The 27,262-nt window shown below is 39.1% G+C and overlaps 1 protein-coding gene across 3 annotated transcripts in view; it reads left to right on the plus strand.

Moving 5' to 3' along the window:
- Positions 1-1,159: 1,159 nt before the first annotated feature.
- Positions 1,160-27,262, plus strand: part of RASA2 (RAS p21 protein activator 2) — a 51,210-nt gene continuing 25,107 nt past the window's right edge. For 2 of the 3 annotated variants that reach the window (XM_057417117.1, XM_057417116.1), the window contains exons 1-5: positions 1,185-1,269; positions 7,788-7,893; positions 13,244-13,347; positions 14,336-14,430; positions 17,997-18,073. In XM_057417117.1, coding sequence (XP_057273100.1) covers positions 1,209-1,269; positions 7,788-7,893; positions 13,244-13,347; positions 14,336-14,430; positions 17,997-18,073 — 443 coding nt within the window. In that variant the 5' untranslated portion in view covers positions 1,185-1,208. Of the gene's footprint in view, positions 1,270-7,787; positions 7,894-13,243; positions 13,348-14,335; positions 14,431-17,996; positions 18,074-27,262 lie in introns of all 3 variants that reach the window. The other variant, XM_057417115.1, reaches the window with a different exon arrangement.

Genomic DNA, 27,262 nt, shown 5'->3' on the forward strand with positions numbered 1-27,262 from the left:
GGAGCACTAGGGGAGAAGTTGAATGCAGGGAGACGCACCAGTGCCTGACTGTTAGATTATATGGCTTGATGCTATATCATAGTAGCAATAGCAAATTTGTGCAGAGAAATACAAAATGGTCAGAGCAGAGGATTTCAGTTAGAGACAAATGACAGGTTCTGGCCTGAAACTTTAAAAGCTTCCCTTCAACAGAAGGACAGACTGAAGAGGGCTTTCTAAGTATAAAGAATCCAGTTCCTCTGCTGCTTTCTAAACCAGCTTTAGCACTACCAGTGGTTTAGGATACGTCAATCATTAAAGGCTTTCACCAGACTTGTGCCTACAGGGCCTGGTGGCTGATGCACCCTCAGCATGCACCTGAGTGTCACTGAGATGGATGTGCCACCTGCAGCTGGTGGCTGGGGGTATTATGCAGATCTAGGAAAGACCCGCCACTGCTGTGGGACTGGGGCAAACTCCACATGTAGGCAAGATCCCCGAGAGTTTCACATTAAGATCTTCAGGAAATGTTGATATAAAACATGATGCAAAAGCCCTTTAATGAAGGCCGTCTGCTGATGCTTAATCTATGTCACCTTTGGGTGTCTCCGCACGGCCCGCTGTGCTGCAGAGGCAGCTTTGGAAGCTGAACCGCTTAGTTGTTTTATGGCATTTCTTGTGTGGCTGAGCAGACAACCCGGACGAGGGACAGCAGGGGAGGTTCATTAGAAGCCATGGAGCGCCTTTCACAGAGACAGGCACTCAACGTGCCAGAAATCAAAGCAACCGGCCCTGTCGTTTCAGCCGTTTAATGCAATGAATAGGGTAAATACAAGCTTTTGTCGTGCCCCGCAGCCAGAGCCCTTCTACCCTGCAAGAGGCTCATACAGAACAGGGCAGTTAGGGTTAGCTGCGGAAGCGGCCGAGCGCACTAGGAACGCAGTGAACCGGTGACGGAACACCAACACCCCTCAGCCCCGCCGAGGCTGGCCTCAGAACGCCGCCACAGCAAGGAAGGAACGGCAGCGCAAAGGCCTGCTGGCAGCCGGGCGCCACTGCGCATGCGCACCACCGCCCCGCGCCCCGCTCCGGTGCTGTGGTGCCCCCCGAGGGCGGCGGCCGGCGGGGGCGGAGCGGTAGCGCGGGGTGGCTCCTGGGCGTGTGGCGGGGCCAAGCCGTTCCCTTCCCCCCGCGGCGCGTTGTACTGCGCAGGCGGCGGCACTGGCGCGATGGCGGCCGGGGACGGCGGCGACGAGGTGCGGGTGCTGCAGAATCTTCGAGGGAAGATCTGTAAGTGCGGTGCCGCGGCCGGGGCGGGCTGTGTTAGAGTTGGGCTGGGCTGGGCAAGCGCCGGGAGCTGCCGCGCTCAGGTGCCCGCTCCTTCTGTGGCTCCGCGGCGCGGGCCGCCGCCGCTCCCTCTCCCTTCCTGCGGTGAGGCGGGCGCCTGAGGCCCTGGGGGCGCGGAGGGGGCGGTAGCTCCTCACGGCGGTGCTCCTCGGGCCAGACGATGAGGAGAAGGAGCCTCGCGGAGGCCCCGGCCGCGCTCTGGCGGCGCCGGGATGGGGCTTTGTGGCGGGCGCGGCCGGCACGTGCTAGAGGGGCCGGGCCGGGGTCTGCGCGGCGCCGCACCGGGCGGGCGGGAGGGAGGTGTGGAGCAGGGATGAGGGAGGGATGAAGGGATGTGGCGGGGCCGTTGGAGCCCCGGAGTGGCCGGGAAGCATCCGTTGCTCCGAGGTTTTCCTTGAGCGAGCAGAAATGCCCCCTCCCGCCCGAACCTCGGGCCTCGGAGTGTGTTTGTCAAGCAGAAATTGCAAAATTATTGATGTGCAGGAAGTTGGTGGTAGAGGGCTGTTCTGGAAACGGTTATTAATGCTTCTGTTTCTTTGTGTAGCGTGTGTGCGAGTGAGAGAGAGGCTGATGACTTTATTTTGGTGGTTAGGAAGTGCTGACTAAAAATGCCTATGCGTTCAGTAACGTGGGAAACCGAAGGATGAGCTGGGGAGGAGAGGCCGGGGAGGAAAACAGATAGCGTGGTGCGGCTCAGCTCGGGAGGACTTCAAAGCGAGTAGGAGAAACAGGATGTGCAGTGGCTTCCTGAAGGGGTATCGAAATACATTCATACAATTCAGATGCAACCCATATATTTCCTTTCTCACACAGCCGGTCGACTTTTTTGAGAATGAAGTGAGGCATCTTGAATTGGGCATGGTGCTGTGATTAAGAACCGGTTGTGAAAATCTGATGAAGGTTTGGTGGAGGAATGGAGTCACGTTCACTTAAACATCATCATGCAGTATAGACTTGAATGTCTTCAGTAAATAGAAGACTAGGTCATGAGAACAGGAGACATAAGGTATAGCTGAGGTGCTCTCTCTCCATAGCCGTAGAGTTATTGCTGGCTGAGTAGACAAGGCTAAGCATACGGAGATCTTGTGTTGTTAGCAATTATCACAGAAATAGTATGTCAGCTTACCGTTAAAAGGGATACAGTTAGTTTTGGGGCTGAGGCATTAATTCCTGAAACTGATTTATTTGACGCCATTCTGCTTCCTTTTATCAGAAGGTGGTTTTTTTTGTTTGTTTGGTTTTTTTTTTTTCAACACTGGACAACACAGCTTTCCAGAAGTTCTGCATTTTGTCGTACTTGAACCTGATAAAAGTTTTCCATTAAACATTAAAAAACAATCCAAAATGTCTCGAGACTTAGGTAGAAAATAGTTTTATTGTCCCGTTTAAGTGGTCTGCATTGAGTCTGAAGTTGTATCATAACTTCAAATATTTGGTTACCTGCAAAAGTAATTCCTAGGGAATACATAAAAGGTTGGTTGCCAAAGATGGACCTGTAAGAACTGCAGGAGCCTGTTTGGAAATTGAGTGGAAGTAATAGCTGCAATAAAAGATGTGTCTTGAAACAGTGTGAAAATCGCTTTGTAAACCTATTTGTTTCTTCTAACAAAACAAAAACACTGTTTACAAAAAAAAAGATGCAAGTTAAATATGCTGTGGAAGTTTGTGAACCCTCCAATCCCTAGATGCTCTTTTGGCTTCTTTGCACAGCTAATACTATTTTAAGTTTTGCTTCTTGCTATTATTTTACTAAAGCATTTTTTTAGGAGAAAGCACTGTGAATGAGCAATATAAATGAATGTAATAATGTAATCCCTCTAGATCTGGAAGGAGTGACAGTAACAGACCTCATTTTGGAAAGCTAATGTTCATAGTCTGTAAGAATTCCTTGTAACATGTATCTTAAAAGAGGGAATACATTTTGGTGCCAAAGCTTTGCTTCCATTTAAACTATTACAAGACTTTGGACATTGACAATTTTGTATATGTTGCATGACAGTGTGGTAGTTTTAACTAAGTAATGTCAGTTCTGTAATTCTACATGTATAGAAGACACCATCTGCAGCGAGTTCTTTTTTATACTCTTTTTTTACAATACACAGATGGTATAATCTAAAGTTAGCGATATTATACAGATCATCACAACAGATACAGAATTGAGGCATATATTTAAAGGTGGTGAAAAAACAGAGCAGGGACATCTTTGTAATCCATGGCACTCTGTTTCGTGAGGTACGAGTGTTTGCAGCCAGTCTCCTGCCTCCAATTTTCAAGCAAGAGGTAAGGTGAACTAGTCTTAACAGTTTAAGACCGTATAATTCTATTTAAAAAAAAAAATTAAATTTTAACATTTAAATTTAAATGCAGTATTACACTTTAGCAGGTTTCCACTGCTTTCCACTGAAGGTCTGTCTGTAATTAGTAACAGCTGTCTTGTATAGGTGGCTCTGTATTTTGCATCATAGTAATGACAGAAGCACTTTACAAAGGTACGTGAATATCACGTAGTTTTAGGCATAGGTTATAGTGTAGTGCTTTAAACTGTGTAATTATCATTTCATGATATCCAGTAGTACAGTTTTCGGTGATGTTAATTGCTTTGATTTTTGGTGTGTTAACTGAAACTTGTCTTAGTGGAGCGCTTTGAAAATGTCTCTCTTGTGTCCTAGAACTCATTTGGCAAAATTCAGGATGTGTTCCTTTCCACACTTCTTGTACTGAGTTGTTAATGCTGCTTGGTTCTCTCTGATTATGCTGCATTCCTGGAGTGGATTTAATTGTTGCTGTATAATGTTTAGTCCTGTGAAGTTAATACTTTGTGTGCATAAACATCTTCTAAATTTCTTTGTTCTGGGTACCTATCAGAGGATGTACACTAATTGTGCACTTTGACTTGACAGAGCATATTGTGAATAGTATTTCTCTATCCCACCGCCTGCTTTAGCTTATGCACTGTTTAACAGTGAACAAGCTTGAACTTGATGTTTTTATGTGGTATCTACATTTAACAGATGCTGTGCAGGCAAGGGAATTTTACAGAGCTGTTGAATTTGGTAGGTTGCTCCATTGCTGTTGGTAACAGCTCTGTTATAACATTTAATTTGGAGAGTTTGAATTTATTAGATGTTGTACAGCTAAATTCCTATTGCTGTAACACTTGAGATTTTTAGCACTGAGCTTTTCCCTTTTGCTCAGGTTTGATCTAACCTTGTTTTGAAGTGAGGATATGCATAGAGAACCTAAACAATATTTTCTAAATATTTTAAAATCCAAACATATACATATAATTGGCCGAAGTGAAGGTTTGGTTTTTTTTTAATTAGATTTTTTTTTTTCTATTTTCCCTGAGTAGCTGAGTGGCAATAAAGAAAGCTTAAAAGTCAAGTAACTAACAGCAATTGTAAACTTCTGTCTTTAAAAAATAAAAAGGTTAATGTTTGTTTAGTGATGCGTTTCAGGGTTCCCTGATGAATTAGGCTACTACACATGTCATGTGAAAATAATTTCTGGTTTAAGTTAGTCCCATGACAGAAAATGGTGAATTTATATGGTCAGTACATAATAGATAAATCTTTTATTGCTGCTGTTTCATCACTTGCACATTTCGCCATTTGAACTGCAGGTTTGGGCATTACACTGTATGGTTTTAAATGACAGCCACTGTGAAGAGGCTTGAAATATAGGTCCACAGTTAGATCTGAAATTGGTTTAATTTCTCCCCAAAATAGTATTATTTGCTTTATAGGTCATACTACCTACACTTTCTAAACAAACCCTTGGAGAACACTGGTATACATTTTCTAATATGTTTCTTGTACTTCTTACCTTTTTCCTTTGCATCCTTTGGGCAGTGAAACGTCTTCAGAATTGCACACTTGATAAATGCACTGAAAATCTAAATGTTCCAGCAGATACCTTGTGTTCATACTTCATTTTTGTGTGGGCATTGTAGCCATAGGTTTTTGAGAAAAAGTAACCAAAGTGTAACCAAAGACTTGTAAGTGATATCTGGGAGTTGCTTCCTGCCCCTTTTTTTAATTTTTAAGGAAATAATCTTGAAAGAGTTGGAGCAGTATATGGCTGAAAAGTCCCACAATCACAGGTATCAAGAGGTGTTTGAAAGGATGTTAAATCTCATGATCTGTACTTCACCTGATAAGTGCCCTGAGGTTATTTTTAACACAACTTTGGGAATCATCCCCCCCAACTCTCAAAAACATCAATAAATTTGTCTGTGCCTTAAACACTTGGGCTACAAAAGAAAGGTTTTTATCTGATTAGGAAACCAAAACTTCTATTTTTTTTAGTATTTCTTTGGGTGGAAAGTTTCTTTTAATACTGTAGGATTTCAGTGTAGTAGACTTAAAAATTGTGAATTATGTAGGAATATTTAATTTTTACTCTTAACATGAAATGACAATAATTAAAATTTCCTTTCAAAGTCCACTGTACAGTGCCTTTACAGTGCCAACTACGTAGTGTTATATCTTGAATATTTTACGTAAAAAATAGGATGGTGAAGCTACAGAGTATTAGCTAAAAATAAGGATTCTTATCAGGAACAACTGACCTACAGTTCATGCTTGTTAAATACAAACTACAGTATATCAGAAGCTCTCTGAGGGTTACTAGCCTCTTTCATGAATTTGTTTTTGTATTTTCTTTCATAGGTTTTATTAAAATAGCTGCCTTTTTATAAATTTTTTTCTTAAGGCAATGCTCAGTCATTGATGCTGTTCTTGGTTCTTCTGCAGTATCTCATTTAAGGGAACTTTGAGTTTAGTCTCTTTTTCGAGTCTAGTGGCATTAAAAACTGGTTCTGTTCATGACTCTCAGTCTGTCAACATTAAGTGTGGTATTTAAAAAGAAATATGTGTACTTCCTCCTCTCCCACACCCAAGTTGATGAAAAGCTCATTGATACTTCTGAGAGCACAAGTTTTAACTGTGGAAGTTACTGAAGAGTCTGTTCACGCTTTCCATCACTGTATGTATCCTTGACCTGGAAAACATCATGCATGAAGTTCAGTCTCTCTTCCTGTTAAACTGTCACACTTGCAGCTCTGATACCATTATGGTAGCCTTTCCCATACCAGACATTACTTATTTAACTTTCAAGGCTGTAATAATCTATTTGCCAGAGGGGGAGAAAACAAAGTTCTGGTTTTACATGTTAACAGAATAGGCAATAAAGCTTATTCCTCAGTCAGTTCTTCATATTGGCAATTTTTTAAAAAGAATCTTGTGTATGATGCTTCGCATCTAGTTTCAGGCTGTGGTCTTTGAAAGTTGAGGCGATACATTATTCAGACATGGTAAGTAATTAAAACTCAATACTTTGATGTAGTCTTCATCCTGTTACTTCTAATACCTTATGTAAAGTTTAGATTCCCATTTCATTGGGAAAGGTATTTCTACTAACAAGTAATAATGAATGCTACTGTAAAGGGCCCTGGTTAAGACCTAATAGATAATACAATTCTGATTGCCTGTGTTTAAGATAACAAAGTGCAACAGGGACAGAGAGTGACTACTCAGTGATTAGGATCCTCTCATGAGAGAGTGCCAGAAAAAGCTTGCCTTGTTTCTTTTAGCAGAATAAAAGGTGAAGAGGGTCTATCTGCTCTCAAGAGAAATTCATAGGGGAAGGAAACACCCAGAGGTGGGGGACAGGGGATGGACACACGACTAACTGTTTAGGCTGAAGGACAGTGTTGCCATAAATAAATACAGGTGTCTGTGGCATTCAGATTTTGGAAGACCTTTTCAATTTGAGCACTGGGAACTGGTTTTTGCTGTATCTACACAGAAGTAACCATTTCCAGAAAGGGCTGCCTGATATCTGGTGTGTGTTATTACAGTGGTCTAGGCCCAATACCCAGCAAATCTTTGTACTCCTGTGTTGACAGTCATCCTGTCTCATTAGAAACTTCCTTTCCCACTTCTTATCCATGTTGCATTTAGTCAGTGGGTGATTTTTTTTTAATTTTTTTTTTCCCCTCTTCCTATTATGTCATAAAGACTTTATGGGTAAGTTCTTATTAATCAGCTTCGTTTAGCCAAAGTATTTGCAGAGAAAATACCAAGTGAACAATAGCTTAGCTAGATCATGTCTTGGTATTATGACCTAATGCCGTATTACCTCAGGCTGCAAGCTTCTTGGATTTAGCAAGCTACACAGGGTCAAGCCCAGATGAGACCTCTCAAGGGAAAGTGCAGGTGCTGCAGGAAGTGGTGTTCATGAGTCAGTGTGCTGTCCTCTTCCTGTCTACTCTCCTTCCACGTGAGGTTGGGTGTAGCAATTTCTGTACGCTGTTGGATCTTAGGAATTGAAAGTTAATGTGGAAATGCATGCTAATTGAATGGGAAAGTTAATTTTGGACACACTGTAAAATTCTTGTGGCTAATACTGTGTGGGTTCCCCCCGCCCCCAGATATTTACAGTAAATTTTTTATTTACAGATGACGCCAAACACTTGGTACCCAACAAAATGAGAGACTTTTTCTGTACCATAAACTTGGACCAAGAAGAAGTTTTCCGTACACAAGTAGTTGAAAAATCTTTAAGGTAAGCTTAACTTCTAAATGGAGATGATAAGCAAGGCTGCCTCAGTTCAAAATAAAAATAAGATATGTATCAACATGCATGAGCTTTTGCTTGTACCACAAAAGAATGAGAGCTGACTTGTGGCAACTACTCAGCAACGTTACAGCAAGTGTAAATCATGACAGTAGTTGAAAGGAGACAAAACTGAGGCTTGTGAGTAGTACAGTGCTTATAAAATGAAGCATGCTTATTTCACTATTAATATATTCTGTTCTACTGAGCAGTGTAACATTCTTTTTCTTGCCAAGTTGTTTTCAAGGGAAAGATACTTGGTTGCTCTTCATGCCATTTCCTACTTCTAACATGCACTTGGTCTGCATTGGTGGAATTCTGCTTCTAGTGTCTGTCTTGTAAAACCTGTTTCTAGAATAAAGGAACCAGATCTTTTCCATGTATTACAGTTGTGTGTGCTGTGGGATTTCCCTCTGAATAGGCCTCATTCTCTCCTGAAATTCTTGTTTTGGGAACTGTAACCAGTACTGACACAGAATGGCTTGCTTTGTCTTCCTGAGCTGCACTTAGCTGTAGGTTCTGCTGCTATCTTACAGCCTTACAAGTGGTCAAAGAAGTCATAACATAGCTGCAGTGTGTGGTTTCATGTCTCAGAATTCTTCAGTTCACTGGTGACCCACGCTGAAACATTGTTGTAACTGCATTGTTCAGAATATCCGAGTGACAGTTTCAGTTACTGGGAGGAGACATTAAACCTTCCTCTTTAAATCCAGAAAGCCTGTTCAAACTCTTAAAAAGTTTTCCAGTTTCAAGGGGTTTTCTTAGTGTTTGTTCTTTGAGCTGTCTCACTAGGTGTTTCCAGGTGAGGAGCAGCATACTGCTCATGTAGCACATTCAAATAGGGAATTTTTCTTTTTCAGAACGTTTTTTTAGATGCCTTCTTAGGCTTCTGTATGAAGAGCAAGCACCATGTACATGCAATCAGGAGCAACTACTTGCTCATACTCCCAATTTGTAATTGCTGTAGTCAGATCCAAAAATCTAATGCAAAAATCAGATGCAAAAATCTAACTGGCTGCAGTTAAGATTGAGTTTGTTTTGGTAATCAACTGAGTAATCCTTCAGAGAAAAATGTTAAAAAGACTGTATTGATAAAGCAGATACTTAAAATTTCCCCTTTGAGTAGACAGTAGTTGGATGGGTATAAGGGAGCCCAGTGTATCATTTAAAAAGGACTTTGCCGTCAGTTTTTTGACATGTTAATAATTGAAACCCTAAAAGTTACTACTGTGCTTGGAAGCAAGTTACATTTAATGTTTATTCTGTGTTTATGCAGACATTATTATGTTCTGTTTAAGAGTTGTATACTTCAATCACCTGATAATAGAAGTATCAATTGCATAGTAAAACATTTGATATCATAACATTGATATTTGATTTGACATCAAAACATTTAAAAATAGTACTTAAGTTTTAACTGAAATTTAATTAAATGAAAACAATGCCATTAATGCTTTACAGAGGAAGAAAAATTTCACTATAAAAAACCCAACAGTTTTGGGGGGGGATGTCTCAAGTGACACACATACGTCAGCCTCAAATAGAAAATTTTTCAGGTGGTATGAAATTAATATTTCTAAGTTGAAAACATTTTATTAGGAGTCAGAAGTCAATGTTCTGGATCACTCCTTGCTTGTAGGTGCCTTGCTGTCTCCACTCATTGCATAGGGAGCTCCATCATCTGAATTATGTCTCCATTAAGTTAGATTCACAGCATGCATAGGGTTCCATACAAACTGATGAAATGAAATGTAATAAAACAAGTTATCCTCTATTAGCAGCAACCAGATTGGGTGCTTACATTTGATTACTAGTGTGTATGCAGTTATGAAGGCTGGCACTTGTTCCAGAAACTTAATTATACCATCTTGTTGCTTATTAATGTGTTCAACTGGAATACTGTACTAACCTACAGGTACTGGAAGGGAAGATGAAAGCTATAATCTCTTATTAGCTTGAGAACTTGGTAAATTGCTTTTCAGCAAGATACAGTACAGTATAATTTTAGTCATAAATACAACTTTGAATTTGTTTTGTCTTATATTATTTGCTTACATTTTCTTACACACATAATCACAGTCTGGTTTTGTCAGTGCATTCTGGGTTGCAAATTTATACTAGCTGTAATCTAAATTATATCCTATGAATATCCATTAGATAAACATCTGTGGAAGTAACTATCACTAGAATTAAAATACTGTTTGTCTACAGTGACTTAAAATTAATGAAGAAATGAATTTTTAAAACGTGCAAGTAGGATTTGGCTTCTGCCAGCACTGTGACTATTGTTTCAGTGCAGATGCGAAGCAAATGACTTTTCGAAGTTTGAAAAACATGAATCAATGCTGGAGTGAAAGAAGGATATTTTGACTAATGGCTCAATAAATATTTCCTGACACAGTGTGGGATTTCTGTGGGTTCTGAAGAAAGAAATTTTTTTTTCACCCTTGGAAAATTTAAAGAACAGCTGTGAGGCTCCTGAAATTTCCATGGTCAGATATGAGGAACTGGGGAGGGGTTGTGGTGTGTGTGTTTCATTCATTATTAATATTATTATTATAACTAAATTCTTTTCTTCTTTTTTTTTTTTTTTCCGAACAACTTTGTGTGAAAGCAAGGTCATAGCAAACTTCTTTTGTTGATGTAACTGTTGCATTTATCAAATGACAGATCTAGGGTCATTGTTCAGTTTCTGTTATAGAAGTGCCAGTTTAACAAGGAAAGGAAGAACAAACAGTGTGTCACACATTTAAATTTAATCTCCTGTATTACTGTAATCCAGTTCTTCCTGAATGACTGTCTGGTTTTCCTTTGAATTAGCACTATCTTCTAATTTTGTATCCGTCAGTCTTTAAAGTTCTTGCATCAAAGTCACAAATGAAGGTACTAAACTAACTGAATCCCTGAGGAACAGGTTGAATAAGTTCTCCATTTTAATTATTCCTCGTTGGTATAACATATTGTACCCCTTCATCCAGTTCTGTATCCACCTTAAAATTTTCTTATAAATTGTTTGTATTTTCCACCTTAAATTTTCTCTCTGCCTGGTATTTGCTAAAGAATAATCAACAACTGATTCATAAGGCAGTGGTGTTAATCTAGATAAGGAAAAACGTGTCAATGTGAATAAAGCAATGCATTATATTCTGGTTATACTTGTGCTACTGACCTGCTCCTTGTTGCCAGATCTGAGACTTCGTGTGATGTTAAGGTTAAAATGATTGCTAGTGGCCGATCACTCTTTTGGGGGGGGGGGGGGATATGGAATATAGTGGTGAAAGTAGCTCACTTCAGCAGTAGATCTAGCTGCTAAATAGGTTTTTGGAAGTCTCTGCTAGTAGTCTCCAACCCAGACTATATATCTGATTATAATAAGATAAACAGAGTTACATAGATACAACAAGAGTAGGGACTTAACACTGAGCAATACACAATTGCTGATGTACGTTGTAGCCTAGTGTTCTTCTTAGGATGTCTGACAGGCTGAATTAGTAGCAGTGTCTCCTTGATACCAGTGCCACTAAGTTCACCCACAGTTCACTCTTTTTGCTGTAGTATCTGTTTACACTGGTGCAACAAATAGTGTAGCTATTAGAGGATCCATATCACGGAATTAACCTTAGTTTAAAATAATCCTTTGTTTCATCTTTTTTGGTCCAAGTTGTTGTGTCAGTACAATTAAAATGAGTGGCAGAGGTAATAAGGAAATTAAGGCTGCTCAGGGTTGCAGTGCTGCTAAAGGTAGCACTCACGAATTTATACCTTTAGCGCTGATGCTGGCAAGAACGCAGCTCTTGAAATCAAAGCTGAATTTGTCAGCTTTGAAATAATAAAAAAAAAAGCCAGGAGCTGAAAAAACCAAATTTTTCATCTGAGAATTCTTGAACTATTTCATGGTGTAGTGCAAAAACTGATTTGTCTGCTTTGAAACCTAAGGTAAAAGGTCTGTTTGAACAAAGGAACAATTTCACTTGTGAAATTCCTCATAACGAATTCCTGCAGTTTAAACTTTCTGTTTCTCAATATCAGTTCCAGAAATTTGGAATAACAGATTTTTCACCTGTGTCCTTGTCCACTTTTAAAGATAGTTATCAGCTCCTCCCTTATTTTTAACTTAATACCATTGGTCCTTAAGCATTTGGTGCTTTTTCTGTAACTGTTTGGAGGGAAAAGATTAGGAATGATATCTTATTTGTCCCGATATCCGTTTAGGTAGGCAATAATATGAACTGATTGTTCTAAGCATAAGCATGTTTGTATTAGTTTAATAAAGTATTGTAACAATAGTGTCAGAAAGGGAATTTACTGGGAAAGAAAAAAAAAAAAACAAACCCCGAACCTAAGCCCCAAATCCAATACTTTTCTGTAGAAAGAAAGTGGAGGTTAAAATTAGTTTTGTGAAGCTGAACACCTTTTCCTGATGATGTTAACGCATTGTCATTGAAAGTATTTTAAATCTTTAAGAATCCAGTAGTTCCAAAATAACAGTGTTGGTGTATTTTTTGTGGATGCATTTGATTTTCAGGATTCACAGCTTGCAGTCACAGAAATAACAGTGGCTTTGTTTGAAATGCAGGATTCTGGCTACTGCCTATGATCACATCAATAAGTATTCCTTAAGTTTAATGAAAACATAAATTCCTTGAGTGAAAATACTAACCCATTGTGTGAAATATGTCTAACATAGACATATTTTGGGGTCTAAAAAGATCCAGAGTCTTTTTTATGTAAAGGGCTTTGCAGATGGAGATTAATATTTATTTTTTCCACTTTTCTGTTTTATAGTTCCTGATGCTTCTTTTTGCAGGTCTGAATCTTTGGGCATCAAATTTGACACAGAAGTTACAGCTAAACAAATGTCAGTTAGTGAAGTAATTAATAAGTCATGTTTCAAAGTAACTTAATCATGTACTGAATGAAAAGGAAACCCAAAACTTGTGAGAGTCTCAGGAAGTCATTTGGGGTGGTAGAGAACCAAATAGAAAAAATTCAAGGCAGAAAAATAGATCTGAAATTTCAGAGGAAATGGCACTTTCTTTGTATGTGCTCTGATTTTTTTTTTTTTTTTAATTTTTCCTCTGTTTTGAATATATGTAAGGCATTCTCAGGAAGTTTTAACTTGTGGTGCTATTTTATGTTATTGTAATGAAATGGTTGTGGATGCCTTTGATGATAGGTAGAGTATACCGATGAAGGCCAGAGTCTAGGATTGCAGTAAAAATGCAGCATTTTAATGTTCGTCTTCTGTGTAAATTGCATAAAGTGTTTTTCTATTTTAACTTTCAGTCTTTCTTTTCAGCCCATATTTTGGGGAAGAGTTTTACTTTGAGATTCCAAGAACATTCCAGTGGTTGTCCTTCTACATTTATGATAAAAGTGTTTTACAAAAAGACCTGCGTATAGGTAAGTTCTGGAATAGTGCCAACATATTTTGTGACATTTTCTTATTTTCAGTATCATTATCTATAGTATTAAGGACACAGTTATTGAAGTGATGTATTTTTCAAAGCAGTTTATGATGCTCTTAAACTAAATGTTCCTTTAAAGTTTGAAAAGCAGGATTTTTTTGTTTTCTTGCTTTATTATACTGAAATACATTTATTTTTTTAGGCTAATCAGACATTTCATATTCTTAAAATGATACTCTCAATACATTTTTTTAAATATATTTTTTTTCCTTTGCTTCTGTTTCAGTGGAATATTTGCATGATTGTCACTACTTGTAGGACTTTAGAGAGTAAATTGTGGAATGATTCCACAGTAATTGCAATTGTGGAGAAATTCTATTTATAGATTTTACTCTTATTCTCTCAAAGCATTTTGCAGCAACTTATGTAGCTTAAGTGAAAAATTACAGGAGGTGGATTTCCCCTCTTCTCCCCCACCCCAGCATAATGGGTCTGTTGCAGCTGCTGTGTGGATATTGTTGCTGTTAAAGTCTAACAGTCTGCTGTGGAAGTCGTCTTCATATTACTTGAATTGAGGAAGGAAATAATTTGCACCAGGATGCCAGATAATTTAGTATAATGATAGCTTTCCAAATAGCAATCAGAAGCGTAAAAGGCATCTACTTCCAGTTTTCTATTTAAACATTCTTCAGCAGGATTACTGTTCTCTCACATCTTCATTGTGTTATTTCCAGCTACAAGCATGCTCTTTATTTTACCTAATCCTGTTATTAGTGATGTCCAAATAACACATTGTAATTACTTTAATTGGGCTCTATATAAAGTATTTTTATGCTTTACTTATGCTTCATGTTCCTTAAGCTTTTCATGCAGCAGTAGTAGCTTAAAAAAGTTTAAAATAAAGAATCAGACTTCAAATCCATTTAAATATTTGTCCTATTCAGGTGAACGTGATGTTTATGCTTCTCTCTCCCCTCCCCTAGGAAAGGTGTCAATCAAAAAAGAAGATTTATGCAAATACACAGGAAAAGAGAACTGGTTTATGCTTCAACCTGTTGATTCTAATTCAGAAGTTCAGGTAAGTATTAAATAGCACATTTATATTTTAAAAAATTAGAGAAGTGCGTGTAAAAGTAGAAGTTTCTCATGAGCTGTAGCAGATAGATGTTAGCATTTGTGTAATTCTCATGAGACAGTTGTGTTTTTCAGCTTGATTAGAGAATGATGCATATTCTACACTTCTAAACTGGCTGTATCGTTCCTTATGATACTTAAAACTGGCAGAAGACTTGAAGCAACTGTTGAGGAAATGACATAACAGTATTTTGATGTCTAAAATCTTTGCAAGAGGAGCTATTTACTTGAGACAGGTGAATAATTTAGGAAACTACTGAATCTTTTGGCAGTTGTTAGTTAGTTTGGTGTTATGTGAAATAATGACAGATTATATGACTTCAAATGCTTAAGGTCACCAAAAATGGAGGTACTTGTGCTCATTTCATTTTGAAATACTTTCTGTGTTCATTATCAAATAACTTGCACTTGGGAGTTTTAATTTGGTCTGTGGCTCAAGTTCTTCTGACAGGATTGTTCCAATAATACATAAAAGTGAGATGGCTCTAGAAGTTGCAGTATTCTTTTTGATTTGAGGAAGAAAACAGAATACAATATTATTGAGAAACTCTCCGAATAGTCTAGAAAGTCCATTCCACATATAAACTGAGGTGCAGTTCCTGCTTTGACTTAAATATTGTCATGCTTGCTATGTTTTTTTTTCTGTTATAAAAATGTATTGAATGATAGGTTACTTTATGTCATAATACTATGCAAGTATGCTTGAAAGTTCAATTATAATATTCCATTAATAGAATTCAGCTATTTCTTACATATTAGAAATAAGTTCTTTATATTCCATGGCCTTGTAGCTCTCAGTGGAAGGTAAACTCTTACTGATACTTTTCTGTGGCTGTGACATGTGTAAGGCACTCTCCTGCATGACACTTCCATTAAAGGATGACCTTTTCTGCTAAGGTGTGTGGTCCTCATGTTAGTCTTCTTTGACTTAGGGCGTTTGGGTAGGTTTCTGCTCTGTCCTGCTTCCTTTTTTCCATGAAATTTGTAACAGCAGAGCTGAGACCACTTCCCGTCTGCCAGATGTTGCTGAAATCAAGTTGGTTTCAACGTTTGGTCTCATGTACCATACCATACTGAAAGGTATTCCTAGGAGATTGCCAAGGTTATTGGTGGACATAGCTGAAAATAGATGGCTTTTTCACAGAAAAGCTGCACAAGAGTTTATAAAGCTAGGTAATAGTTTTGGGAAAAAAACATGGGGAAAAAATAGTTTTCAGATGTACTCTTCTCCTTATCATGCCATACATATAATTGACATTTTTTCCTCCAGTTCCCTTCATATGAGTATTTTCCAGACTTTATAATGGGTGCAAGGCAAGAGGATGGCTTCTATACATATTTTGTGTTCTTTGACTATATGCTGGACACACTGCAATTTGCTTGGTTTGGGTTTTGGTTTTTTGTTTGTTTATTTTTCTTAAATCTTCATTTGTTTCAAGAAAACTGTACTTTCTGTGTACTGGTGATTTGTTTTTATACAGGCTGCCTTTGGTATAATGAACAGCCTGTATATCAAGTACATTGATGGTAGAGGTGCATATTGAATATTGTGGCTTGTAGTTGTACAAAATCCATACCAAGCTGTAAGTGTATGAGAATGGCTGATTTCTCCTCATGCTTTTAACAAAAAACAGACTATACAACCATGTTTATAACCTGGTTGCATTTTATGTCAAAAGTTGTGATACAGATCTGCAGATCAGCCACTTCTGGAAATAATCGTACTGCTCTCAACAAACAATACAACAGAAATGTACCTCAAACTCTCCGTATGTGTCAGGCAAATACTTAATTAGAGCCATGTTACTGTAGTCAGCATGGTGCTGAAATTTGAACAAACTACATCTACAAATATTTTTCGAGAGCAGTAAAATAGCTATTTTACTCCTACTGATCAGTGTAGAACACCCAATTTGTGTTTTGTTTGGTTTGGTTTTTTTTAAAGCAAAAAGTTGACGTTTAGGCCATTCATGAGGTCTGACTACTAAAAGTAGTTAAGTCAGCTATTACAATAAATACTACTTATGTCTTTTCATTTGTCATTCAAGAACTTTGCCTTGTAAGGCTGTTGGCATGCTTCTCAGTATCCTGTTTTTATCCTGTAAATCTATTTTTGTAATTGAGTTTCTCTATTTGACAAATACTTTCTTAATGTATCTGTGTTCCAATCCATGTAGTAACAGTTTGCAAAACACTTGGCAGGCATCCCAAAATAGTTACGTTTAAAACTTCCTTATAAAAGAAACTTGATTTCTCCTCCCATGTGACATACAGAGAAAGAAACACAGCCCTTGCCCCAGGGGATTTACAATAAAAACATTGCAGTTTTATGTCAAAATGTAGGTGCTATAGAAATGTGTGCAAGGTCAGCTAAGTTTTACTTCCATTTTAGTGCTGTACAGCAAAACTGCAGTTCAGATTGTAGCTTGCTTCCTTTGTCACATGCTAAAATTACCTTCCAGGTCCCTTTCCTAAGAATCATAATAGTGGTCAGACCAGTGTCATTCGATGTTCCCTTTAGTAAACAGACAAACGGACAGATTACAAGAATATGAAAGAGAACATGGTTTAGAGGAAAGACTTTGTCAGTGTCTGGTTACCTTAATTGTGAAAGCTAGCACAAATTGCCATGCACTGAAATGAGCAACAGTATTGTTCAGACAGCAGATGTTTGTTGTAAGGGTATGGTACCTAATTTTGGTAATTTCAAGAAAATTCCATATCATGATTTGGAATTTGTGAATCATTTTATCGTGAGGGTACAATAGGCTGGCTCTTGCTGAGTTCTGAAGCTGATCCATGCTGTGCCATCATTTATGGGTTCTTTTTCTTACATCTTCCTATATCAGAAAAAGAGAAGGAGGAAGCCTGGTTTACCAATTACTGCCACCTCTTCCTTTCCTATGTGATTTCTGTTCCATGAAGCAGACTTTGTGAGATAGTTGAAAGCTGCACTGGGATACATAGTAAATTTCTAAATAATCTTCAGTCTGGTGCAGTGGACAGGATTTTACACCTGGATATTAAATATTGGTTGTTATGGCTACTGCATACTGTTGTGCTTTCCTGAATAACTCTTAACTGCCTTCAGAGCCCAAGGTCATATTAGACTTTTCTCCTGAAATGCTCATAAATCCACTCACTATTTGCTCAAGTGTTCATCCCATGCTTGGAGCAAAAAGTAAGAGGGTCTTTTGCTCTTGTGCTTTCTCATGCTGGAAGAAACTTTTTGTGTGTGTGTTTGTGTTAAATCCATGGAGGCTTGTCCAACTCATGCTCTGTCTGCAGCTGAGGATAATGCTTCTCTTTAATTATTATCTCTCAAAGTTCAAATGCATTCATCTTACTCTTATTGCAGGATATGTGCTTTAGGTATTTGCTTGAAGCAGTTATATCAGAATTACCCTAAATAGCTTCTAACTGTTAACTACATTATTGCTGTAATTACTACTTTTAAAATAAAGGCTTTTAAAACTGCTTGTGTATCTTTTTTTTTTTTTTTTTTTCCAGGGAAAAGTTCACCTTGAATTAAAACTGAATGAACTGATAACAGATAATGGATCTGTGTGCCAGCAACTAGTAGTACAGTAAGAAAATACATTAATCCTTGAATATTTAGTTGTTTATTAGAACATTGTGTAATTTGTCTCCTAGGACTAATATAATTTTTCTTTTTACGACTTTCCTTGGAGCCTACCTTGCTGAGGGAATGGCTATATGTTTACAAAACTTATGCAGAAGTTGTTCACAACTGTGCATCTCTCTTCCTCCCAAAGCACTCACTTTTATTAGAACTCAGTGTGACTATCTATTGTCATTAGTTGAGTGTCTTGTAATTCCAGTTAAATTTGGTCTGCTGCAAAAGCTATGAATCCCCACTGCAGCTGGCAGCCGGAACTTCCAGTACTGTGCTTGCTGACGTAATTAAGCTAGTGATGGTGATGTTTGGAACAATGTGAAACTTTTCAAAGTAATGTTTTGGTTTGGTATGTGAAAATCCAGTTTTAGTTTTGCTTCAGGGGGTTAACCATGATAAAGAATGTTTATTGAAAAAGAAAGTATAGGAGTTGCTGTTCTAGGGAGGTGTAAGGTTGCCACATTTCAGTAAAATTTCTTAGCAGCAAGCTGGGGAGTTTTCACTACCAAACTTAATTTTGAATCCAAAGAGTAAAGGCATTACACCATATCAAAGAGCCTCATAGAAACAGTAAATTTTTTTGTGTATGTTTTTTCAAAAAAAGACAAATTTCACCAATATTAAAGAAAAAGCTTGGAATGACACATATCAGAATCTACTAACCAGTCTGTTCTCTTGTATTATTATTCTTAGAGCTGTGTTTGATAATGATCCTATGTGATGGCTTTGGGAATATGAATATACAGGTTATATGTTGATGTGGGAGTCACAGACAAGGCAGAGATGATCAATGTGATCAAGAGATTGCCAAATTTATTACAAAGCCTTAACTCCTTATATACTATTTCTTGCATGCCCTTACAGTGATTTGGCATATTATGATTGGATACATGTCTTGAAGACCCTTAGTGACTGACATGTAATTGGTTAAGCACAGGTGTGAGAACTTGACCTCGAAAGCTTGCCAACAGTCCACAGTTCTCATTAACTCAGTGAATTCCAGCTTCTTCTTATCTTGCTTGCTTAAGCTTCTTCGGGCTTCTCATGGCCTTGCTGTATCTTTCAGGATTATTCAGAGTTTATGTACTAATTATGTGTTCTCCTGAGAGAACACTGTCTCCACATCTCCCCCTTTTTGTTTTATATATGTTTTGGGTGACCCTACTTGAGCAGGGGATTTGGGCTAGATTATATCTCCAACATATGCCAACTACAGGCTGCTGGGCCTGCCCCTTTTTTCTGTTGTATGGCTCTCTGATAACAGGGGAGGCCATCCTTCACATCAAGGTTTGGCATGGCATGTGTCCCCACCACTCCATGTCTGCCGGGTTGCAGCCAACAGCGGAGCTAAAGGTTCTTCTTGGTGGCAAACATGGAGGCCAACCCAGTCTTGCCCTTGACTGTGGCAGCAGGCATTTGGTCAGCCTCAGTCCTTGCACCTTGTTGTCAATGCAGAGTTGCACCTGCTTCATCCAGTAACAAGTTGCTACTACAGCAAGGCACACACACAAATTTACATTAGCAGAGTAGCTATTACAGGGTGCAGCAGCATGTTGAAGATGCTGATGGCAGCGAGGGACTAGCCAAAGAAATTTCTTACCAGTGGAATTCTCCCACCCTCTTAATTTATTCCATCACCTGCTTTATAACACTACCATTGTATTAGAATCTTTCCAGCTTTTGCCTTAGTATTTTCTAGCAGCTACTGCAAATTTCCATACTCTAACATCTCTTTTACAAGTGACGAATCTATACAATACAAGGTGTAGTTCCTAATTAGCAACTGGCTAGTAAATACAGGTGGTTTTATACACAAAATCACAGCTTCTAATAATAGCTACTTTACAAGCACACATATTCAGGATGTTACTTTTCAGTTGCCGCCAAGTGATGTTTTGCAATCATTCGTTTTTCTCTTCTCTGCTCATTCTGCTTGGGGTATTCATGGTCAGCTCCTGTAGCTGAGGCATCAGGTTTTACCATTCGTCTGTCCAGCTCACGGCAAGGCTTGACAAACTTAGCAGGCAGTCGCCATGGACTTGTAGGCAGGAGGACACAAATATAGCCCCTCCTCCAGGTTATCAGTTCTTGAGAAGCAGACAGGTTAAACTGCACATTGTTAACAGTCGAGGAGTTTGCTGCATCGTTGCCTCTTTTCTTCTTTTTTTTTTTTTTCTGCCACCCTGATGCTGCTTAGGTGACGGCTCATAAAGCTTGTGGTTGTACTACCCCTCTCGCTTTTTCAGTTAGCAGTTCTTATTTCAACTGATCTATCTATTCCTCCAAGTCTTGGATTCACCCCCAGGTTACCTTAAACATACTAAGCAAGGCTCCTACCATGCACCCACTGTGTTGCAGGTGCTCTTTAGGCTTTGTCTGTGGTGTCTCTACAAACTGCCTCAATACCTCAATAGATTGAGAGGTTGGTGGTTTTTTTGTTTTGGTTGTTTTTGTGTTTGTTTGTTTGTTTGTTTTGTTTGTTTGCTTGGTTTTTTTGTGGTTGTTTTTTTTTTTTCCCGAAGTCACTCACCCTGCTTTGCCGGCCTGCTCAGCAGCAGCCATAAATACCTGCCAGCAACTGCACTTTTGCATTAACCCTTTCTTGCCCGAAATGTTAAACTGTTACCCGTTAAAAACTTCTACATGAACCCAACAACAAAAAATACACAGAACACTGCCCTCAGCACACACACACACACACACGTATGGGATCCCACAAGCACACTCCACACAACTACAATATTTGAAGCACAAAATCCAGACAATCATTACTCCCACTACACAATCCCACGTACAGAACATGGCACAAGGACCCTGTGGAGACTAACAGGAAACCAGCTCCGAGAAGCATCATTGCAGTGCGCGGTGGCAGGCTCAACCTTAGCGGGCGTCCCCGCAGAGGCTTTGCCTCCCCCACATCGTATGAGGCTTGGGCTTTTATACTGACCAAAATGCACACTCATTCCGACACAGGTGGCTAGCCTATGTTGAAAAAAGTGGCCAGCAATATCTTTAAAGGTCTCCAAAGGTCAATAGAAACCTGGACATATTTATATTTACCAACTTCTAGTACATGAGTATAACAGAGAAACTGTATTAAATGAGTTGTATATGGGCTCCCAAGTCCACGGTCCATCACAGTATGCCCAATACCCCTGATAAGAGCATATGAGAGACCTTCCCACCACCAGAAAATCACACAATACATCTGTATCCCACACTGGTCTCGATTCCCTGGAGGTTTGGGGGAGGGGGAGATGGGGGGTTGGGTGTTTTTTGGTTTTTTGTGGGTTTTTTTTGTTTATTTGTTTGTTTTGTTTAACATTAAAAAAGTTGCTCCCTTCACTTTAAGAAGGACTGAAAACATCTGTAAAACTGATGTCTTAAGCTCAAATTTCAGTTCATTCAATCACTGACAAGGGGGTTGTCCTGGAGCAGTACTGACTCTTTCCAGGGTTTTACCCATCGAGCTGGCACCCACCGCGAACTGGAATCTGTAATTTACACACATATGACCTCAACCAGTTAGTTTTACTTTCATAGGACCTTTCCAAATGCTGGTTTCCAAATCCTTGTACTGGACCAGAATACTTGGGGTTTTAGTCATATAACCTGAACCTAATGCCTGACCATTTATTATAGCAGGGGGATCATTAAAGTCTCCTGTCAATTGCAAAAAAAATCATAACATATACAGCTTAAGAGGATTTTAACCCATATGTGGTCACCACTTGTTGGGCCTCCTTAACTATTTTGAGATCAAAAGCTTCCCACTCTTTACCCCCCTGCTGTGTAGTAAACACAGGATATGCAGAGAGGCCCACTGCAGAAAATTCACCAGTAATAATCACATCTTTGATTAACCCGTGCCAACAGTGCGCAGGATTTGTGCCCCCCGATACCTCTCCCACCCCCTCCCCCTGTTTGCCTTCTTTAAGGAAGTGGTTTTGCAGAGGGTAAAGTGGTGACACCGATAGAGATGTGTCAGTCCGAGTCTCGAGGGCTTCAAGCTTTTTCATCAGTTGTTGCAGCTAAGCGTCTCCAAGGCAAGTGAGTAGTTGCTGATAAGCCGAGCAGACCGACCCGGGAGACGACGAGTCGGAGTCTGGAAGCAGAGGATATAAATCTGGCTCGGATTCAGGGGACTCGGAGTCCGATCCTGGGTTGAACTCGGGGTCTCCATTGTTCGCAGCTATGTCTTTCTTGTCAGGTGTCTCTCCTTCGGTACGTGGCCATCTGCGGACCTGGCTCTTGCTTGCATCGGCTCGGGGCGTTGATTTTTTCGGCGCCGTTCCAGGTACCACAGGAAGTGCAAAAGTCATAGCCAGAGCACTATGATGGGGGTTAGGGGAGACAGCCCCTTCTGGAGCTGTGGCGGCAAATACAGAAGCTACCGCCGCCCTTTCCAATTTCATCTCTTTCAAAGTTTCAAACACCAGTCTCCAAAGTGTAGAGTGTTTCTCTGCATCTTTGGTCCCTTTACTAACCTTGCGATCATGGGACCACTTTAACAGCCTCTGTAAGGCGGCACTATCATATTGCAGTCCTCTCTTAGAGAGAAATGTGTTGGAAGAGCGCCATCACTGCCTGTTCCTCTTTGGATAGCGAGTGTCCCATCTCCTCCCCCGCCGCTCACCTGATCAGGGCGAGATTCCCAAAGTTTTGCAAACGTCTGACTTCCCAGCACCAGAGCAGCTCTGAATTTCGTCCGGCTCTCCGCCCCCCTCCTTTTGTCGGACCTTCAAATTCGTCTTCTTGGAGTTACTGATCGGAGGGTCCCTGTTCAGGCGCCACTTGTTGACGCGGGAGTCATGGACAATGCAGAGACGATCAATGTGATCAAGCGATTGCCAAATTTATTACAAAGCCTTAACTCCTTATATACTATTTCTTACATGCCCTTACAGTGATTTGGCATATTATGATTGGATACATGTCTTGAAGACCCTTAGTGACTAACATATAATTGGTTAAGCACAGGTGTGAGAACTTGACCTCGAAAGCTTGCCAACAGTCCACAGTTCTCATTAACTCAGTGAATTCCAGCTTCTTCTTATCTTGCTTGCTTAAGCTTCTTTGGGCCTCTCATGGCCTGCTGTATCTTTCAGGATTATTCAGAGTTTATGTACTAATTATGCATTCTCCTGTGAGAACACTGTATCCACAGTTATAGATGTTAGTCACAGAAGACCAGAATTCCACATGTACTGGTCATTCTTTTAATTCATTATCAGACAATGTATTTAAGGCCAGAAATTGGTAAGAAGGTAATGCAAATACAGCTGTACAAAAATGTTTTGACATTCTCATTCAAAGCTTGTCTGATAAGGGAATACTATAGGATACCAGCCTCTCTAGAGGCTAATCGTATCCTTTGTTCTTGAAAAAGTCTGACAGCCTGCTAAGTCACTTGCTTCTGGGAGTCTCTTTGCTATCATTGAGGAGACCAGTGGAAACCAATGACTTGCAGAGAGTCAGTGAGATTGACAGCATTCTCTTGTGACTCTTCTTTACATTCTCAGCATGAGTAAGGTTCAGGAGAACAAGCCAGTCTTACTGCATTTTTTTATTTGTAGTGTTTCAGAAGGACACAGAGATGTTTCTGCACTTGTCTCCAAAGAGGTTGTGGGATAGATCCTGTGAAGGGTATGGACAAGGGGGTTATAATGACTTAAGGGAAAATTAAGATTAAAAACTCTAAAGGTACTACGATTCTTTAATTTTGCTTTCCAGCAGTGTTCGTTAACTTGTATTTATTCAGAAAGTGAGGATTTATGTTTTTTAAATCTTCTCTGAGAATTTAGTATGAAAGAATGGGTTGTATTGTGAAACTCAGAGGGAAAACGGTGTGTGGTCTTTCGTTTCTCTCAGTGACTTCATGTTCAGATCAGCTCCAGGGAGCAGGGGTAGACCATTACACATTAAATTTTGCTAATGTAATTTTTGTTACGAAGTTTGCATTAAGTTTTTTCTCTTTTAGTCAGCTATCTAAACCAAGATGAGTAGCTTAGTTGGAGCAAAACCTAGCAAAATAATCTTTCTGCTTTTCTGTTACTTTGCATGAAAAGGGAAGCCAGTTCTGTGATAGAGCTAAGCCAGTGAAACTGGTAGTGCTTTAGTGGCTGTTATAGGCTGATAATTCAGTTAAAATGTAGAAATGTGCTTGAAGTCAATGTATATTTGTAACTTAAAGATAGTTCTGGAAGTGTTTCCGCTTGTATAGTAGGTGGCAGCTTGGTTCATTGTGAGTCCTGCTTCTCTTATTTTTGTATCCGACTTATTTTGTATCCAACAGAATGAGAAGAGCTTTTCTCTTGTGCTACCAAAAGCTGACTGGAGCTTTATGATTTTGTGCTTTATTTCCAACTTAACTTTCTGATAGGTATGTTAGGGGTTTTTTTCTACTTTATATAGTCATGCACTCTAGTGCAAGTTATTTTTAATTTTTTTAACTTATTTTTAAGACATGTTTAGGTTTTTCATAGGATGAAGAAAAGTTGCTTTAGAAAGTTACTGTTGCAGACAGCAGTTTTGAGTAGGAAGTGGGTTACTCACCGTGCCCTCTCAGGATCTCTTCTCATGATGGAGATAAATGATCAGAAGGAAGCCAGGGTTCTCTCGTGATTGCTATGCTCACCCACTCACTGCCACATGGGAGAGGATTGTGCGTTAAATGCTGCAGTATTACATCAGTACCTTTGTCTTCATCTGAGATTATGAAATGCACTAAAGTTCTTCAAACTGAAAGTGTTTAGTAGTATTTATCACACATGCTGATAAGCCTCAAAATGATTCACTGTATAAGTAATATATTGTATATAAATACAGTTTTGGATGTACATGTGAGTATGAGAAATAAGAAATCTCTCACTGCTATAGTATTGTAGAAATGGGTGTGAGGGGATTTTTTAAGACCCTTTTGATCTTAAAAAATGAGGAATTTACAGAATATACAGGTGAGGTTCTTTAGTAGAAAATTTAAGCTTTTTAGGAGTCTGCTTATTTTGTAGATTTCTAAGGGTAAGTAGTAAGCAATGCATTCACTGATGTGTTGTTGGTCACCAGGCCCTGAGAATTAGTTGTACCAGTAACCCCTTTAACAAAGCTGAAAGATAGGAAGTTGCAGAGCTGTGACTGAGTAAAGAAAGACAAACAGTAGGCATAGATGTATATTTCTGTCCCTGCCTCTTCTCAGTCTATCCCAAACTGAAAAAGTACTGTACAAAGAAAAAAAATAGTGAAAAAAATAAAATTCTTCACATGGGCTGTAATACTTCCCTTTCAGAGATGTGTTTTACTTCATGTCCAAATTAATAATGTCTCAATGGAATGAGGCAGGGAGACTTTTAAACCTTCACCAGTTAAGTTTTATGTAGGATAAGAAATTTCTAGATACCTGTGCTGGCTTCCATGCATAAGTAAGTTTCTAATGGATTTCCACAATATGTATTCCCTGAGAGTACAGAAATTCTACAAAGATTAAATACAGTAGCTATAACTTTCACAACACAAGATTAAGCGACCAGTTTCCTGAAGTTTGGACTTTGTGAAGCCAGCTAGGTCTTTCAGGTTGTGTGAGAGCTCTAAAAACATGATACTGAAGAATATTTTTCCATGGAGAAAAGTCAGCTTCAAGGCTTACACTTTTTTTTAAATACAAGCGTAAAGTTAATCTTCCTTTGGTGAGGTGCTGTCTTAGAGACTACTTACAGTGGGCTAAACCCTGTTTTTATACATAATTTTTTATTAATTGGAAACCTGCTGTTAAATTTCCTGCAGATGCACTCATGTACTGTTTCTGAATTACAGTATTGTCTCTGGAGCTATTTGTTTCCCTTTCTAATGTGTGAATGAGGAGGGGAAAGAGATAATGCAAGAGATTAACTGCTGAGTCAGTGTAGGCTCTTTTGTTCAAAACCACAGCAGCATGTATAGTAGCACATTTCAAAAATAGATGCTTAAAGCTTTTCTTTGTGGGAATCGGTAAAAACAAGTTTGCATGACTGTTGTTTGCATATTTACTGCTGCTGAAGCAGATGATACTTGAATGGTTTCTTGCCAAATTAGGCTGTTAGATAGTACTACTTGCCTGCTCTGTGTTTAACGCGACTTCAGCTCTTAAACAAAGAGTTTTATGTATTTACGGTGGAAATACTTGAAAGCCAGAAATGGCTTACTGCAGCTAGATCTCATCTCTTTCTTTTTTTACTTACTTTTCTAAAAATTATACACTGTAGTATCTTAAATTGACCTGTCAGTTTGTTACTGTTCTGTTTATACTTCATCTGCTCACATGAAGTGACAAATCCTAATGGTCGCAGTTACTTAGTTTCTGCAATTGGAGGCCTGATTTGACTGGTAGAGGTCAAGTCCCTCAGTCATCGAGGGGGTTTATTGCAGGCTGTGTCAGTTTAAGGACTTACTTCCATCTTACGAGCTGAATATATGCCAGTTGTATGTGAAAGGCTCATATTTCCTGTATGAAACCCCTCTTGCAGAACAAACTGCTGAGTTGTGAAGCAAGAATTAATGTAAACTGAAGGGTCCCTTACACTGCACGGTAACTGATCAGTAGATTGAGAAATAGAAGTCCTTCTCTTAGGTGTTGCTTACACTTTACATAAAGATGTAGTAGTTTAAAATACAGGCAGCTTTTAAGTTCCTGCCTGCTTCTTTAAACTCTATGCATTTATGCTTTTTCAATGAAAATTGCTTGTGCCAGCCTAGATATGTGAAACCATTTGTCAAAGCTGAAACATTTACCATATGGTAGAAATATATGTATTATGGTTGTCAGAATAGGAAAGTATATTTAGTGTTGGTTGGTTCGTTGCTTTTTTTTTTTTTTAATTGATCAAAGTGTTTTGAGGGGTTTTTTGCTGGTTTTGGTGGATTTTTTTTGTCTGTGTTTCCTTTTGCTGTTGCAGAAGATTGCAGTTCTAGCACTTTGCCTGATTCTTCAGGGAAGGGCAGCATTCCCCAAGATTTGCTAGCTGGTAGCTTGCTTAGGTGGCACTTTCCCACTTCTGTTAAGTCTCATCTAATTGAGCTACTTCATACATCTTAAAATTTTAAACGTGTTTGCTGGAGGCTGCCTGTTCAGTAGCCTAAAACTATCTGCAGTGATTCAGTCTTGTGT

Source organism: Pezoporus wallicus, unplaced genomic scaffold, assembly GCF_028554395.1.
Source record: "Pezoporus wallicus isolate ANWC-B61680 ecotype Strahan unplaced genomic scaffold, APGP_CSIRO_Pwel_v1 contig_360, whole genome shotgun sequence".
Lineage (NCBI taxonomy): Eukaryota > Metazoa > Chordata > Aves > Psittaciformes > Psittacidae > Pezoporus > Pezoporus wallicus.